At 40.7% G+C, this 18,384-nt stretch overlaps 1 protein-coding gene across 1 annotated transcript in view; it reads right to left on the reverse strand.

Moving 5' to 3' along the window:
* Window positions 1-18,384, reverse strand: part of MAP3K5 (mitogen-activated protein kinase kinase kinase 5) — a 2,923,819-nt gene that overhangs the window by 957,732 nt on the left and 1,947,703 nt on the right. The window contains exon 9 of the mRNA XM_044087116.1: window positions 7,930-8,089. Coding sequence (XP_043943051.1) covers window positions 7,930-8,089 — 160 coding nt within the window. The remainder of the gene's footprint in view (window positions 1-7,929; window positions 8,090-18,384) is intronic.

An 18,384-nucleotide genomic window follows, 5' to 3' on the forward strand; every position in this document is an offset into this window, starting at 1 on the left:
CCAGGAAGGCAACAGGATAACCAAAAGCATAAAATATATTAATTTATTTTGAACAAGAAATGTAAACGCTTTCACGGTATCACAATCCGCTTCATCAGACGTACTCTCTACAGCAAACTAATACCCTTTAAATACCCTTTAAATACATTCAAACAGCCTCTGAAACCTTTGCTGCTGCCTTTCTAGAAGTTTATTTACATGTTGATATGTACCAGTCTGTTGAGCGTGCCTCAGGATATACTCAGAGACAGTATTAATATAACATGCTGTTACTTTAAGGTGATGGGGAGAGAAGAATGGAGGAAAACAGAAGGAAAAACAATGTCAATGTTGTGACACTGAGTATACTGACATTAAAAGACACCTTTTGCTGAACAGCAAAATTGTGTCAGCATGGCTACCCTTCTCATGTACCTTTTTGGTATAACACATTACAAAATACTACTGAACACTGAGTGATGCAGAAGCATTCATACAACAAAGATTAGTTTATGATCAAAGCATACCACCAGGGAGCATGTTGACTCCAGCGTTAGCAGTGTAGTGGCTAATCTGTCCTCATCCATCTAAACATCTCGGGAAATCTGCCCTCCTATTATCATCACTGCATGATTTCATCATGTATACATAGGTCAGCCCCATATATTTCAATTTCTAACTATTTCTCAAAATCATAAGTGAGTTTATCTTTGACATTGTGACACAGGTCATGAATGAAAGGGTCCAAGAAGAACACATTTATATAGCAGATTAAGAAACAATAAATACAAAAATATAAACAAATATTTTTTTCAGTTTTTGCCCACACCTGTCCTCTAATACTCACACTGTTTATAAAGCAAGGAAAAAAGGGGACATGACAGTGACTTTCAAATATCTCAAGGAAATCACAGAGATCTATACAGGCTACTTTTTGAAAAAGGACCAAACAAAAGCAAAAAGTTGCAATATGAAAACAGTGCATAAATTATTGCGTCATGAGGTAAGAAAGCATGGTTTACTTTTGCAGAGAAGAACGTAAATGTATTGAACAGCAACACAGACAAATTGATGGACTCATTGAAAAACAGTTTGCGAAAGCATGGAAAAGATGCAGAACTCTTACAAATGAGAAAGTATGAGACAGCGTTTAATGGCAGTCTAACCACTAGGCTGGATAATGGGCACATTGGGAGGGCCAAGCAGCCATCACTTCCCATCCCAGTCTATATTAGCAAAGTAATTGGAACCCCCCCCCCCCCCCCACATCCTTCTAAGGAATCAAGGGACATCGAGGAGGAAGTAAGTGCTTTTCAGAAGGAAGTATGCCAAAACAAGTCTACTCAATGGTATGGGGATGCATCCTTGTAACGTACCACCTGCAACCAGGGGTCAGGTGGAGCAGAACACTTATCAACCAATGGTTTATTCTCCTATTCTTTGGGGGGCAGCTAACATGCTGCAAAAGTGCACACACACACACACACACACACACACACACACACACACACACACATCCCCTGTGTAATGGTGACTGAAGAGAGAAGGCTGATCATAGGTGCTTCAACAAGGGTCAAGGCAGATTAGAATAGTGAACACTGGCACATGTGAAAACAAAGTAGCCATCATTCTTGTAACTGGAATACTCAGCCTCAGGAATGAGTGGGAGTAAAACAGCAGATCAAAAAATATACATTACACTGGTTTCTCCTACATTCAGTAACATCACAACAATTTTATTGTTTGAGCTTTAAGTAACTTGAAAAACAAAAATGAAAAATATATATATTTTTGCAGAATCAAGCCACCCTACAACCCCATGTGAGTGTACTGCCCCCCCAATGTATCTACTTTAAAAAACGAAGATCAGAACACTGACACTCATTTTCGCATGACAAGCCCGAATGACAAAGATTTCCCAGTATAAGTAAACACTTGCCCAACATGCCCTCTTCTCCCTTGCAGTGTGATCCTGGAGTTGGTATATATAGTTGGGGGGTATGGTAGCATAGCCTCCCACAAAGTGAAGGGGGTTTTAATTACCTCTGTGTGTATTTAGTTTAAGTTTGGGCAAGTGTTTACTTACCCTGGGAAAGCTTTGGCATTCAGGTATGCCAGGTTTCGATATTTTTAGTCTCATGAAAATGAATGTTGATGTTCTGATCTTTGCTTTTTTTTAATGTAGATCTTCCAAACACCCTCTAACATGGCACTCTCTCTCTCTATATATATATATATATATATATATATATACAGCTCATTTCATCGACAAACATTCTAGGTGGGGGGCTGTGCCCCCCACACCCCCCAACTATATATAACAACTCCACAGTCGCACAACAGTGGGGAGGGGGGCAAATCCCAGGTTTTTGCCTTGAATACTTTTGTCAATGAAATGAGCTGTCGACCAAATGGGTTTCAGTGAAATGGGCTGTCAGCGAATAGAAGTAGACCCATATATATATATATATATATATATATATATATATATATATATATGTGTGTGTGTGTGTGTGTGTGTGTGTGTGTACACACTCGCGCGCGCGCATAGATACATACCAATGTCATGGTCATACTACAATGAAAAAAAAAAACACAAAGTGCACTGCCAGCTCGCACAGTCCAACACAGTATAATAAAGCAAGCTTCAATATCCAGAATTTGACATTAGGACTAGTACTCACACATTCCTCAATAAAATATAACAATGATTTTTAAAGCAGCAATAATATGAATAAAAACATCAAGCACAATACAAGCTACAGTATGAAAAGCATAAGACACATTAGCAGTCAATGTTTAATGGGTGCCAATCTCAAGTACAGTAGAAGCTATATCACAATGGGAACTACCACAGAGAGTATTACAACTTACAGCCGGAGTCCAGTCACAAATGAACTTCCAGGTAAATCTGATGGGTGCCATCTTCATATACAGTACAATGTACAGCATGGTGGCTACTACTCACATGAACATTGCAAGTTACAGCCAGAGTGCCAACCACAAGTACAATGTCAGCGACAGTCACTTCTAATTAAACTTCCAGCTGTAACTTGATGGGCTATAGCCACAAGTAGATTACCTGGAACTTAAGAGTAACACTTTTGATAATCAGTAACAATGGAATCAAAAGGATAAAAACGTGTGTGTGCACTTGTACATATAACATACTTAATACTAAAACAATCTGGAGACTCACTGTGCAGTTTCAATGTAATTTATTTACAGCTACTTTGTGAAGCAAAGGTTATTTACAGTGTTAGCTTACCATGTTTACCACATTATGCAGGGTACTTGCAATACATTCCAGGTAAATAACTCAAAATCCAGCTCAAGTAAACAACTCACATTTCAGTTCCTCTTCCAATTAAGACACACTACCTCTGGTACCAAGTCTCTCATGCTATACCTGTTCCTACCAGAGTACAGCCTCTCTGCCAGAAAGGCCAATCTGTCTCTCTCTGATGCTCTTTTTAATAAGGGCATGTGGCCTCCTTCCCTCAGGGCAGGTGCAGATCTTCCTACCAGACTGACAAAAAACTACTACTCCAGACACCCACAGCATTCAACAGAGGCACTGAGGTACTATACCACCAGCTGTAGCTGAATTTTTACATACATGAAGTACCGATCATTTTACAGAGATCTGCATGATGAAAAACTTAAACACTTGCTATGCCTATTATAAAATAAGCAGCTTTGAGACATAATAAGGGCAAAGACAACTTACAAAAGTCATCTTTATAAGAAAGAACTGACTCCTTACCATAACAAACATATCACTGTGCTATTATACAATTTAAAAAACAGTTGTACTGTCAAAGAGATGGAATTTATTGAAAAAATATTTCCAAAATAAAGCAATAGGTATAAGACTTGTAAAACACACACTGCCAACATACACAGAGCACAGAATACAAAAGGGTACCTCAAATATACATTTTTAAAAGTATCTCTCATTTCTTCTATTGGGGTGAGAGGTGGGCATCCACAGGCTAGATGATAGTCTTATTGCCCATTTGTTCCTGCCCTGGAAGTTCAAATGGCTCATTTATTCGCCCAGAGTAAGAGCTGGGTGGGAGGATGTGAGTCAGCTTGCCGTCCTGCATGGATATATACCCTCTCATGTGGATTACCCTCGTCCTCCTTTGCAGCTCTTTTGAGTTCCACTACTGTGGTCTTACCACAGGGAGCATGGGCAAAGTGTAGATACCTCTCAACCTCAAGAAATCTGGACAAAACCTAAAGCAATTGGGGGATAAAGGCCCAAAAATAGGGGCAAATTTTAAATATTGCTCTTATAAATGTAGAAAGTTACTAAACAGGATTTGTGATGACATGCATTTTCTGAAGATTCATAGGTGTGTACTAGGCTAATGGCCCTAGATCCTTTATAAGCCTAGTCCATAGGATTTCCCTGGCATCGTGCCAGTTGACCTTAGCTCCCAGTGCCTCTGTTGAACAGAGCCACTGGAGTGATTCCCGGGGTGAATTTTCTATTTCTCATCCACTCATTAAGATTTCTCTTGAAGACGGCCAGTGAGGTGTTCTGCTTGAACATGTATGGGAAGTCTATTCCATAGCATGGGCAGTCTCTGTGTTATGAACTTGCCCCTCCAGCATGTTCTGTTGATTGTGGTACTGAGGTTGAGGACTGGAGCGTGTAGTGCACAGGGATTGAGATTTCTTTAAATGTAGCATTTCTAACAGAGCTGGGTCAGACATGGCTTTGTAAGTCAAGCAGAAATTGCCTCTAAGTAGGCGATATAAGACAGAGAATAGTTGGTGGTTTTTTGAGTCTGTCCATATAGGACAAGTGTTTAAGGTCTAGGATCCTCTTTGTGAGGTACTTTTGCGGCCTCTCCAGTTGTTGTACGTGTCTAGTGAGGTGCAAGCCAAATAGGGCATTGTAATCGATGATTGGTCTAATGAGGGAAGAGTAGAAGGAGACAATGACCTCTTTCTTCCTGGATGCAAAACCCTTAGTAATGAGATGGTCAGCCAGAGACCCTTCATGTTGGCTTGGACTTCAGAGAAGTAGATACCAAACAGGAGAGGATCCAGGACCAAACCCCGTTGGACTCCACTCGTGACTGGTCGGTAGTCTGACTTGGAGTGAGCTACTTTCACACTGTGGGTTCTATCTGTGAGCCAGCTTGCAACCCACCTAGTGATATAGGGTTTGATGCCTAGCTTAGATGAGTTTTTCTATGATTCCTGCATGGGGAATGGTATTAAAGGCCTTGGCCAGATCAAGGTAGGCTGTATGAACCACCTTGCCTTCATCCACAGCTCTGGTGACTGACTCAAAGAAGTTGACCAAGTTGAGCAGGCATGATCTATCCTTCACAAAACCAAACTGTGTAGGATCCAGAGTTTGGAGATTCGCTATATCCTTGTCTATTAGGTCCATGATGATGCGTTCCATAACTTTGCATATCAGACTTGTCAGGCTAATGGGGTGATAGTTCCCAGGGTATGTAGTTGCTCCTCCTTTGTGGAGAGGGATGACTGTAGCAGTGCACCATTCAGTAGGAACAAAGCATGAGGTGAGGCTGTGATTGAACAGGGCACACAGGTGAGGTGCCAGTTCACTCTGTAGTTCATGTAGACCAGAGCCAGGGATATTGTCAGGTCCCACAGATGCTGTATTCTTGGCCTTAGACAGTGCTGTTTTAACCTGTAATACTGTGTGTCTGGCAATCTACTGGTATTGTGATTGGTCCTCTGGGGTGGGGGGGGGGGATAAAGTTGCACTGAATCAGTCAGCCAGTATATTAACAATATCTGTTGGCTTGGTATAGGAGGTACCATTGTGCAGTAGCTCAGTGCAAATCTGGGTATTGCTGTGGAGATTCCTTACATAACTACAGAAGGCGTTGTGGTCATCTTTACTATCTGCTACAATTCTGTTTTCATAGCTAGCTTTGGAATATTTGATGATGGATTTCAACTTTTTGTTGAAGCTGATAAGGGAGTTTTTCCAGTCTTGGGACTTCACCTTATTCTGCATCAGTTTCCTCCTCCTGTTGTAGAGTTTGTTTATGGCAGGGGACCACCAGATTGGCTTCCTTTTTTTGGAGGAGAGAGTCTTGTTTCTGTTGGGTATGGTGAGATCCATGCATTTGTGTACATGTTTGTACAGTGCATTGGTGTATGATTCAGCAGTCATGCAAATATTCTCCATTTGCATGGGTGCCATGAAGATAGGCACTTCTGTTTTTAGGAGCCCAAAGTTAGGTTTGGAGAAGTTATTCATGGTAGTTTCCTTTGTGGGGGGGGGGGGTGTTAGGATGTGGACATCCAAGGTGATTAGTTTGTGGTTGGATCTAAACAAAGTCTGAAACTCAAATGTATGTCATTATTTAGTGACTTCAATCCTCAGCAACTTGCTGAAAAACTACAAATTTTATGAGGAACAAACCAAAAATATGAGGCAAAAATGTGAACAATTGAGCTGTATGGTAGGCGTACTGTGGTAGCATATGTTCACAGGCACATGTTCTACAATTGCAACACCTAGTGTTCATACTAGACATCACCGAAGTGGCATGCCACAGCTGCTTCTCTCCACACCAGGATGGCGAAGCTGACATGGGCCACTCACTCCCATCCTACCCAGGCAGCTCTATCAGATGCCTTAGCCACTAATCAAATTTGGGTTGCCTGAGATGCAGTCAGGACTTTATCCTTCTATGTCACTCGAGCCTGCAGATTTCTGAGTTTTGGAAATGTCAAGAAATTCAACTCTCCAGCTTTGCTATAAATGTCATTTGTTAACATAATTTTTGAAACATAAAAACTAATTACTGACTGAAGGCACAATCATAACACTTTGTGCTGTGTTTCAATCACCTTTGATTATTAAACATAAAATAAACGTTTTTTCAGTTGTCTGCTGTCTTACATATAAACAAAAAGTATCTATGACATTAAAAACAGTAATTTTGTATGGTTTATTGTACAGAATGACATAGGGGTTACAATACAAATGAAGTCATTTTAATTTTTACATTATCTGACTTTGAATATGGTGATTACTCATGCAGTAAAAGGGAAAATGGTGAGCACTCATGCTGTAACGGGGAAGACGGTGAGTACTACTGCTGTAACTGAAAACATTTATATTACAGAAGGAACTAGACAACCAAGGTAGAGTGGTGAAAAACTGGTAATGATGCTGGCAGACAGGGAAAGTATTTTAGGTACTATCATATATGTGCTTTTATCGCACCTTTTATATTAGCCTTTGTTGTGTCTTTTGGCTTTTCCCGGTTAGGGGTCGCCACAGCGGAACTCTGGTCCGCTAATGACTGGTAGTGGATTTTTACGTGCCGAGTTACCAGCCCTGACGCACAACCTTCAACGAAGGTACGCCCATTCACGCCTGTCTCCACGCAGAAGACGCTCTAGCTGAGAATCGAGCCAGACAGCGTCTTACTGTGAGGCGACAATGCTACCGCAGCACCACCACTGCGGGTTTTAGCCTACTGTTTAAAATTATCTACACACACGTGTAAAATTATCTACACAGACGCGAGCACACGTGCGCACACACAAACACACAGGGCACAATCTGAAAAGCAGTGATATCTCATTTCTAGTTGTGATGAGGTCAAAACCATTGAAAGAATTTTAAAAATGCATGGAAGAGTTAATCTGTTCAAGATGAAGGAAGAGAACAGTCAATCTGCAACTTATGCAAAATAAAAAAATAATAATACACACATGCCTGACAATGTCTTTAGGTTTCCTTAATCTAAGCACAATTTGCAATGTTGAAAAACTTTTTAATGTCAATAAAGAAAGCAGAAAAAGCTTTGCATGTTGTTATTACATAACTACAGTAAATTATCAGTAGTTCTAGCTATTTTCAGCTTCTGCCAACTGATGGCACTATGCAGTTAAGTGTGATTTGCTCATGCCAGCATATAAAAACATGCAGCTTACCAGGCAGGTGCCTTTGTCCTGAAGAGCTTCTCTGATGCCTGGATCACTCGGACATGATCATTAGCCAGGATACTTGCACCCAGGAAAAATCCGATATCCCAATAACTCTGTAATTTCTCCAAACTTCCCTTTTTACCAAGCAAACTGCTTAGTTTCACTCCTGAAATAAGAGGAGGAGAACATTGAGATTAAGTACAGACGAAGTGAATTTATGAGGTTACTTTCATGTAACGATGCTCCTAATATGGCTTAGTGTGATGATGAAGAGCAGAAGAATTTGACACACAAATAACACACAAAATTAAATATTCAAAGATGTGCTTTTTACTGTTTCAACCGATATCAGTCCTAGGACGGAGGTGATGCTTCTGTGGTACAGGGCGCGAGGAAGTATCAGTGAAAAGGAGAATTAAAAAGTAACCACTACAGCTCAAGACATTTTAGAGGCTCCGCATGCTTCAAGCCTTCCAGCTTCTTAAGGCAAGCACTATATGCTTTTACACTGCCAAAAATACTTTGTGATGAAATACTACTGTAAACAATTTGTGCAATCCATGTAGTAAAACTGCTCCCACTAGGTGAACAGTCTGATGCCCACAATTAAAAAATGTGATTTTTATTTTCATGTGAATGGTACTTAATTCTGACATAGAAAAATACATTTGGATGACCAAAGCATTAAACATAATACACTAAGTATCACATTTTCTGTAATACTCCCTAACCATTTCTGCCACAGCCTGCACTACGCAAATATCTCAAAATATATCTCACTGCTTGACATGGGTCCAGCCACCTCACTTATAAATAAACTAGACTAAAACATTCTGTGCTTTTGTGATATAGGCTAACCCACTATCAGGACTATCACTGCTTTTATAAGACGTATTTACTGCACAGTAGCTTTTGATCATTACACAAATATTTACGATTTTTTCCATCCCACTAACCTGTTTGCCTAGTAGGACTAGATACTAAATAAACATTGCTACTGCAGAGTTCACTGATGCACAGCTTCTCAAATATGCAGATACACTGCTGGTCAATGAGCCAGTGCATTTCTTTGTGCCGGTCCCAAGCCCGGATAAATGGGGAAGGTTGCGTCAGGAAGGGCATCCAGCATAAAATTTTGCCAAATCATACATGCGGACAACAGTACAGATATACATACCGGACTGGTCGAGACCCGGGTTAACAACGACCGCCACCAGTACTGTTGGCCAACAGGGTGCTGGCAGAAATTGGGCTACTGTTGGCCGAAGGAGAAGAGGGGGAAGGCATGCCCAAAAGCAGGTAAAGGCTAGGACTATGATAGTGAGGGTCAGAGCTTTGAATGTTGGCAGTATGACTGGTATAGGGAGAGAGCTAGCTGATATGATGGACCGAAGGAAGGTTGGTATATTGTGTGTGCAAGAGACCAGATGGAAAGGGAGCAAGGCTAGGTGTATTGAAGGCGGGTTCAAATTGTTTTATCATGGTGTGGATGGGAGGAGAAATGGCACAGGGGTTATCCTGAAGGAACAGTATGCTAAGAGTGTTTTTGAGGTGAAAAGATTGTCGGATAGAGTGATGTTTATGAAGCTGGAAATTGATGGTGTAATGATGAATGCGGTTAAAGCATATGCTCCACAAATTGGGTATGCGATGGATGAGAAAGGAAAAAGTTTGGAGTGGGTTGGATGAAGTGGTGATGACTATACCCAAGGGTGAGAGACTGGTGAATGGAGCAGATTTCAATGGGCATGCTGGTGAAGGGAACAGAGGGGATGAGGAAGTGATGGGTAGGTATGGTGTTAAGCAAAGGAATGCAGAAGGTCAGATGGTAGTGGATTTTGCAAAAAGGATGGACATGGCTGCGGTGAATACGTATTTTAACAAGATGGAGGAGCATAGGGTGACATACAAGAGTGGAGGAAGATGCACATAGGTGGATTATATCTTATGTAGAAGGGCCAGTCTGAAGGAGATTGGAGACTGTAAAGTGGCGGCAGGGGAAAGTGTAGTTAGGCAGCATAAGATGGTGGTTTGTAGTATGACATTGGGGATCAAGAAGAGGAGGATAAGTGTGAGGGGAGCACTAAGGATCAAATGGTGGAAACTGAAAAAGGGTAATTGTGAGGTGGAGTTCAGGGAAGAGTTAAGACAGGCACTGGGTGGCAGTGAAGAGTTACCGAATAGCTGGCTAACTACAGCAGAGCTAGTAAGACAGATAGCTAGAAAGGTGCTTGATGTGACATCTGGAAAGAGGAAGGAGAACAAGGAGACCTGGTGGTGGAATGAAGAAGTACAGGAGAGTATACAGAGAAAGCGGTTGGCAAAGAAGTGGGATTGTCAGAGAGATGAAGAAAGTAGACAGGAGTATAAGGAGCTGAGGTGCATGGCAAAGAGAGAGGTGGCAGAGGATAAGGCGTATGAAGAGTTGTATGAAAGGCTAGACACTAAAGGGGGAGAAAAAGGCCTGTACCGACTGGCTAGACAGAGGGACCGAGCTAGTAAAGATGCGCAGCAGGTAAGGGTGATAAAGGATAATGAGGGAAATGTACTCACAAGCGAGGAATTGTGTGTTGAGCAGATGGAAAGAGTACTTTGAGGGGCTGATGAATGAAGAGAATGAGAGAGAGAGAAGGTTGGATGATGTGCGGATAGTGAATCATGAAGTGCAGCTATGAAGAGGATGAAGAATGAAAAGGCTGCTGGTTCAGTTGACATACCTGTAGAAGCATGGAGGTGTTTAGGTGAAATGGCAGTGGAGTTTTTAACTAGATTGTTTAATGAAATCTTGGAAACTGAGCGGATGCCTGAGGAATGGAGAAAAAGTGTTTTGGTACTGATTTGTAAGAATAAGGGTGATGTGCAGAGCTGTAGTAACTACAGAGGGATTAAACTGATCAGTCACAGCATGAAGTTATGGAAAAGAGTAGTGGAAGCTAGGTTAAGAAGGGAGGTGATGATTAGCGATCAGCAGTATGGTTTCATGCCAGGAAAGAGCACTACAGATGCGATATTTGCTCAGAGTGTTGATGGAGAAGTACAGACAAGGTCAGAAGGAGTTGCATTGTGTCTTTGTGGACTTAGAGAAAGCATATGACAGGGTGCCTAGAGAGGAGTTGTGGTATTGTATGAGGAAGTCGGGAGTGTCAGAGAAGTATGTAAGAGTGGTACAGGATATGTACGAGGGTAGTGTGACAGCGGTGAGGTCTGTGGTGGGAGTGAAGGATGCATTTAAGGTGGAGGTGGGATTACATCAAGGATAAGCTCTGAGCCCTTTCTTATTTGTAATGGTGATGGACAGGTTGACAGACAAGACCAGACAGGAGTCCCCGTGGACTATGATGTTTGCAGATGACATTGTGATCTGTAATGAGAGTAGGGAACAGATGGAGGAGACCCTGGAGAGGTGGAGATATGCTCTAGGGAGAACAGGAATGAAGGTCAGCAGGACTAAGACAGAATGTGTGTGTGTGTGAATGAGAGGGAGGATAGAGGAATGGGAGGATGCAGGGAGTAGAGGTGGCGAAGGTGGAGGAGTTTAAATACTTGGGATCAACAGTTCAGAGGAATGGTTAGTGAGGAAGAGAGGTGAAGAAGAGAGTACAAGCAGGATGGAGTGGGTGGAGAAGTGTGTCAGGAGTGATTTGTGACAGACGAGTACCAGTAAGAGTGAAAGGGAAGGTCTACAAGACGTTACTGAGACCAGCTATGTTATATGGGTTGGAGACAGTGGCATTGACAAAAAGGCAGGAGACAGAGCTTGACGTGGCAGAGTTGAAGATGTTAAGATTTGCACTGGGCGTGACGAGGATGGACAGGATTAGGAATAAGTATATTAGAGGGTCAGGCCAGGGTGGAAGGTTTGGAGACAAAGCCAGAGAGGCAAGATTACGTTGGTTTGGACATGTGCTGAGGAGGGATGCAGAGTATATTGGGAAAAAGATGCTAAGGACGAAGATGCCAGGTAACAGGAAGAGAGGAAGGCCTAAGATAAGGTTTATGGATGTGGTGAGAGAAGACATGCAAGTGGTTGGTGTGACAGAGCAAGATGCAGAGGACAGGAAGAAATGGAAACAGTTGATCCGCTGTGGCGACCCCTAATGGGAGCAGTCAAAAAAAGAAGATTGCTGGTCAATGTCTTTGAAGAACTGTGCAAAAATATGGCTGACAAATATTCATCTGGGTATGTCTGAGAACATCCAAAATGTGTACGTTCTTACATCAGAACAATGTCTATTTTTTTTCAGTCACCAGTTATTAACTCACTGTGGAAAAGAATGGACAGTTGACAGTTACTGAACCATTTTCTGATTGGCGGTGTAACAGCTGATGAGCAATTGTGAAGGAATGGAAAGCATATCTCTATCAATATCATACTCATCTGTGCTGCTGGCATTTAATACACAGAGTGATAGTACATAACCAGTAGAAGGCCATGGATTGCACGGCCTTCCAGCATGGGTGCTCTGGTGGTACTGACCTTGTACATTCACAGTTAATTCACAGGGAGCTGTGGTTTTAAAGAATTAAATTTCTGGTCAGGATTTTGGAACATTCTGCAACCAAAATATCCACATTTTCTAAGAAAGCTCATTTTTAATCTTCATCCTTCCTTTCCAGATTAGTTTTTCACTTAATGCTGTCAAATATAATAAAGGAACAGCATGCATAAGCTATATATGTGGCGCAAAAAGTAGTACATTTGCCTCTGGTGCAGAAGGCTGTGGGTTCTATTCCCACATCAGGCATATTTAGTGCTGATACTGCTGTGCAGCATAAGGGAGATGCTGCATTCCTGAGTGTGCCATCTTTTGGATGAGACATTAAACTGAAGCTCCATCTGCTACAGTTGGTGGTAGCTCACACAGATGTAAAAGATCCCATGACACCTACAGAAGAGAGTAAGGGAAAAGTTCCCTGATGCCTTAGCCAAATTTCCCCAAGTTTTATAAATATGACCATGGTACTCCCCCTGAAAATAGGCTACTAGCCTAGTAGGACTAACCCAGTAAACGATAGATAGACAGATACATGTATTGATGACCTGTGAATTATTGTCTGTATGAAAATCCTAAAGAACAATGTAACGAAATTTAAGTTTGAGAGTATACCAAGTCTATTTATACCATGTTATTCTATGTTTTGGCTTACACTGCCTGCTCAGCATCCCCAGTGCTGACAGAATGAAAACTGCAAAATACTCTGTAGAACATTTCTACACTCTTCTATAAATTTGGTGGATTATATAGCATAGATGTATTTTTCAATCTGAGCTATTGCCGGTGGTAAGCACATTACTACTACCACTGTTTAGTTACTCCATCTCACTGTATACAAGCTTTTAGTAGTTCTTTCACCACTTCCTTTACATACAGCACTACAGATGTTTGGTTACCAGGCATATAAATTCTTTTTTTTTTTTTTTTTGGAGATATGTGTATACCAAGTGGGAAGCCCAACTCTTCAGGTCCTGCTCTTCAAGTTTATTGTTCATTTTAAGCCAGTATTGTCTCATTCTTGAGGATGCTACAACTTTCTTCAAACATTCCTTCCATCATTTCTGAAATTACAGTCTACTTAAACTGCAAAAGAATAGCAAAAATGTACAACTTGAGAAGAAAAATCACTCCAATTACAGCTGTATAAATCAGCATTTTTGGCAAGTTCACTGAAATTGTCAGTTTCTCAGGAAAAGGTCACTGCAAAAGATTTTTATCTTACCCTTATGTTGCAACAATCCTAAAAATGATTATAAATAGCAGAAGGATTACACTAGGGTGTTGAACCCCACATGGAAGAAAATTATCTTCTTTGTGTAGTTAAACGGCAGGAGATCAACATGTTAAGACAAAATCCCCAAGGCCTAACTCCCCTTCTAGTCCATGTATAAGGATAAGACTAAAGGATTACCGTATTAGTGCCGAAACACCAATCCTCAAAGATCAGTCTCACTGGTTACCTAGCTTTGTCCAGACTCTTCTTCATCCAGAATGTGTGTCTGATTTGTATTAGCTTATTTCTGAATGACTGTTTTCCAAGGAAAGAGAAAGCAAAACAAGGCTTTCCCTAATACTGAGGTCAGGCTGACTGATCTGCATATGGTGCCAGCATTCTTGATTTTTCCTCACGTATACATAGTGGGACAGATGTCCTCCGCCAGGCTGCTACAGTGACTGATTTCATCTAGTGACTGATGGCACAGGACTTTAACTGGTACCTCCGGTACTGATCTGTCACATCTGGTCCTGCACCCCTGTTCATTTTTACTTTCACAGATTCCTTTAAGGCTTCTTATATTATCAGTGTTCTGGCATTATTTTCTTCTTTAACATTCAAAATAAGACTTGTGTTGTTTCTATAATACATCACACATACATACTGATCATTTCACATTAAAGTTTTTCCAGAATGCAAAATTCAACAAACACATGACTACTGCAGCCACTGGTGGTTACAAAAGTGAGGTACAGAATACATAAGTTTAGTAAGGTATCTGGCAAAGTACATACAAAAATGTATAAATGAGAGCCCTGAAATAAGTCAGAGGATGGAAGCATTATTAAAGTGTGGCCTATACAAAATGACACAAAGGATCTCAGTAAATGGAATCTATTAAGTCTAAGAGATGATTAACAGTGAGGAACGACAGTGCAGAGGGATTAAGTAATAGGTTGGGTCCTTTTCAGTGTCTGTGACATTGTGGATTGTTAGGAATGAAAATCTACGTTTTTTACTGCTAATGACAAACACATGCAACAAGAACAAAGAATGAAATAGAGAAATGATGGAAAGAGACTTATCAAGCTTGGATTAAATCTAACATGAAGAATACAAAATAATCCATCTGGAAACCAGCAGCCAGAAAAGGTTCAACCATCTGGAGGGGAAAGTATTAGTAAACACATAAGAAAAAGGCCTGAGAGTAATCGCATCAAACAATCTAAAAGTATGCAAGCAGTGTGAGAAATCAGTAAAGAAGGCCTGTGAAGTACTGGGATGGACATTATCCCTCTATAATGACCACTAGTAATATTCCATCTGAAAGACTGAGTGCAGTTCTGGAGACCTTATATTCACCAGGATAACACAGCACAGAGGACAAGAAAAAATGGTGCTTGAACTTCCCAAGAATGCACATCAGTATGCGTATTCTTGGAAAAAAAAGACAGTAAATCCACAAAGTTCAAGGGAAATTGTAAAAAGATGCACAATAACAAATTTAACAGGATTTGGCTGTACATGGTTGAAGGCTGAAAATAGAAAACAAAGTATTTTTTCACAGAAAAGGTAGTAGTAGTAGTTTGTCTTTCAGCTTTTCCCAGTTAGGGTTCGCCACACCGGAACTCCGGTCTGCTAATGATTGGCAGTAGATTTTCACAAACGCCAAGGTGCCAGCTCGACATTCAATCTTCAATGAAGGCACGCCCATTTACGCATGTCTTTTGAACACCCACCCAACTGCGGGGAGGACATGCAGACTCCACACAGAAGGCACTCCCCGCACTCCAGCTGAGAATCGAACGGGAAAACCTCTTGCTGTGAGGCAACAACGCTACCGCTGCACCACCACGGAAAGTCATACAGTCACAAAGTGATAACATTTAGGAACACATGGACAGGCTTAAGACAGGACTGCTGAAAAGAACAAAGCAAAAAGTCAATAAGTAGGATTTAGTCCATTTGTCAACAAAATCTGTTGCATACTGTTTTTACTCTCAGATGACCTTTTCATACCCCTGTAATAGCAGAGTATACTATAGTAAGTCATGGCTATTTGTTGTAACTGAGATCCACCCTATAACACTAAGGTTCTGTCTTTCACTCTCCATCTATATCCAGATTATCTGACAGAGCAATATTCCTGAGCTACCTTTGAAAACAGGACTTTCTGTCCAGTTGGTCTTATTTAGACAACAAACATAAAAAAAAGAATGTGCAAAGTGTGGACTGAGCAGTGGACTGCAAATGAATCAACTACGCATGCAGACCATAACACCTGCAACAACTAAATCATAAAAAGCCCGGAAATTTGTGGGTGGTGACTTAGAAAAACACATGCTTCAGACTGTCCCTGAACCATTGGTGACAGTACCATACAGTGCAAAGCTTATGCACTGGAAACTGTGTAGATACTACAAAAGGCAAGTACTCTTGAATCACAGGAAAACGTGCCACAAAAATTGTGGAAAGTTAAAATGTAATGTTCATCTGGGATCATCCAATTTCCACTTTTAAAATGCAGAAATGAGGACACCAGATCCTATAACTGAAGAAAAAAAGGAAATGTAGCAATAATTACTGAAGCAGCCCCTTTAATGACTCAAATGATGTAGGCATTGACATCTCTAAAAATGTAACCAAATATGACAGGAAAATCTAATGCAATTCAGACCAAGGGCCTGTAGTTGCCCTTAAGGCATATGAGCTAATAAAAATAATTTTTTAACTTAAGTAATATGTCAATACTGGTAACATCAAATAAATTTGAGAATGGTGTAACTCTGGATACACTTCAGGGTGTTAGGAGAACATTTCTGGTAAATATCAAAGAACAAAGCAATACTGATCTCATGCATTTCAGGATAGTGCTCTCTGTATACTAATCAAGTGCAGGACCCCCTACTCATTTGCCTTAAGGGCAACTACAACCATCGTGTATGCCTTTGGTCTAAACTGCATTTTTGAATTAATGTTTTAGTTGCAGTGGTCCCAACCAGTCCTGTGTGTTCTGTGCTCACCACTCTAGGAATCATTCAAGTGCAGGATTCCCTTCTGAAAACTGCAAGTGCTCCCTCCACCTGTGGATGTTCCACCTATAATTTTATGTGATGCTCACAACCCTGTTTTGGGATTGTGCTCTCTGTATATTAAGTATGTCCTGCTCTGTGATTTACCTGTGATGTTATCATTAAGTATATTTTGAGTTTAACTATGTGACGTGCACTCTAGCAGGGATGATACTGTTGGGTCCCCTCCACCACCTCCACCTCTATTCTGGGTCTTTTGATTTGGAGTCTGTAAACCCTGTAGCATACAAAGTCTTCCCTCTAAGGTTTTGCCCTACATTTAGGTTGAATATTCCAATACAGCCCTTATCGTACATGTTGAATGTTTTTAGCACCTGGCCTTGACTGCTAATTTAAGTTTGAAAACATAATATATCAAAAATAAAATCCACCATGGTTTCTACTCTAATTTGTCTAGTGCTACAGTATAAGTGCTAAACAAGAACTTTGCCACTGACCTGCTATGACTTCTTTTTCGCTGACAGTTTCTGCAGGGTTTTCGGTGGCCAGGTTCAGTCCGTTAAGCTTGGGCTCACACTGCTCGCCTACCCTACCCCCAATTCCTACACACCCCAATATATCTAAACTAATTTCAGACTAACCACACCAACCAATTACTACTTCCCAATCACAACCATGATTAATTACCCACACCCACCTAACACCAAGACTACATCTTCTCACTTATACAAAAACTTCTTTCCCATCCCTCAACTCAATCCAGTTAGTTTTGCTACTGCTAACCAAACCTCTCCACACTTCTCACCTAGAAATACATATCATCTTAATTCTCCCTATTCTAAATCACCTCCTTCCTCATCTATACAATGACAACTTCCCTGTATACCAAACACCTACAAACGTTATCCTTATACACAATCTTCTTCACACTCCTTATACTAGCCAACACTTAAGTCCTATCACAGTCAGCTATACAACACTTTCTCCTCTTCTATATTTACACACCCTTAGTCCCAACACTCATTACCTGTAAACTCTGAGATATCTTCTAAACTCTATAACATGACACATATAGGATAATTTCCATATAAATATGTTTAGTTATTTTCCAAATCTCAAACGTTTCTCAAGTATAACAAACTCATAATTAAGCTCTCAAAATTTCTGTTACACTTTGCTGCACAACTATAACTCAGCAGTGATATTCACCCAAATCTTGGTCCCAAAACTAATCTACAACAATCCACCTACTCCCCTATACCACAGCCCTGCACAGGAATACAAACGTCCCCTAAAGGCTCAAACCTCCTGCTCTAACATGAATCTCAGGAGCACAGTCAATAAGATACACGAATGCCACCCAGTCTAACACAACACTCTCCTGACACTGCAATACTAACATAAACCTAGCTGAAACCTGAAATTAACAATGAAATTATTCCTCTATACACAGACAGAAAAAACAAATATGGAGGTGGAATAGTCATAATTTATAAACAACATTTCAAATTAGAACTTACAGAACCAAGCATTACAGAATTTAATAATGTTTAGATATTATTTAGCAAACTATAAATAAACTGCAACAAATACCTAATCATAATAGGTACTTACAGTCCTCCTGGTAATAACCTCAACATAACTGAGGAAATTCTTCAATGGATCACTTTAATGTTCCCACAAATCATCATAATGGGCAACTTTAACACCGCCCGGT

This window comes from Protopterus annectens, chromosome 1.part1 (assembly GCF_019279795.1).
Source record: "Protopterus annectens isolate FY-2018-M chromosome 1.part1, PAN1.0, whole genome shotgun sequence".
NCBI lineage: Eukaryota > Metazoa > Chordata > Ceratodontiformes > Protopteridae > Protopterus > Protopterus annectens.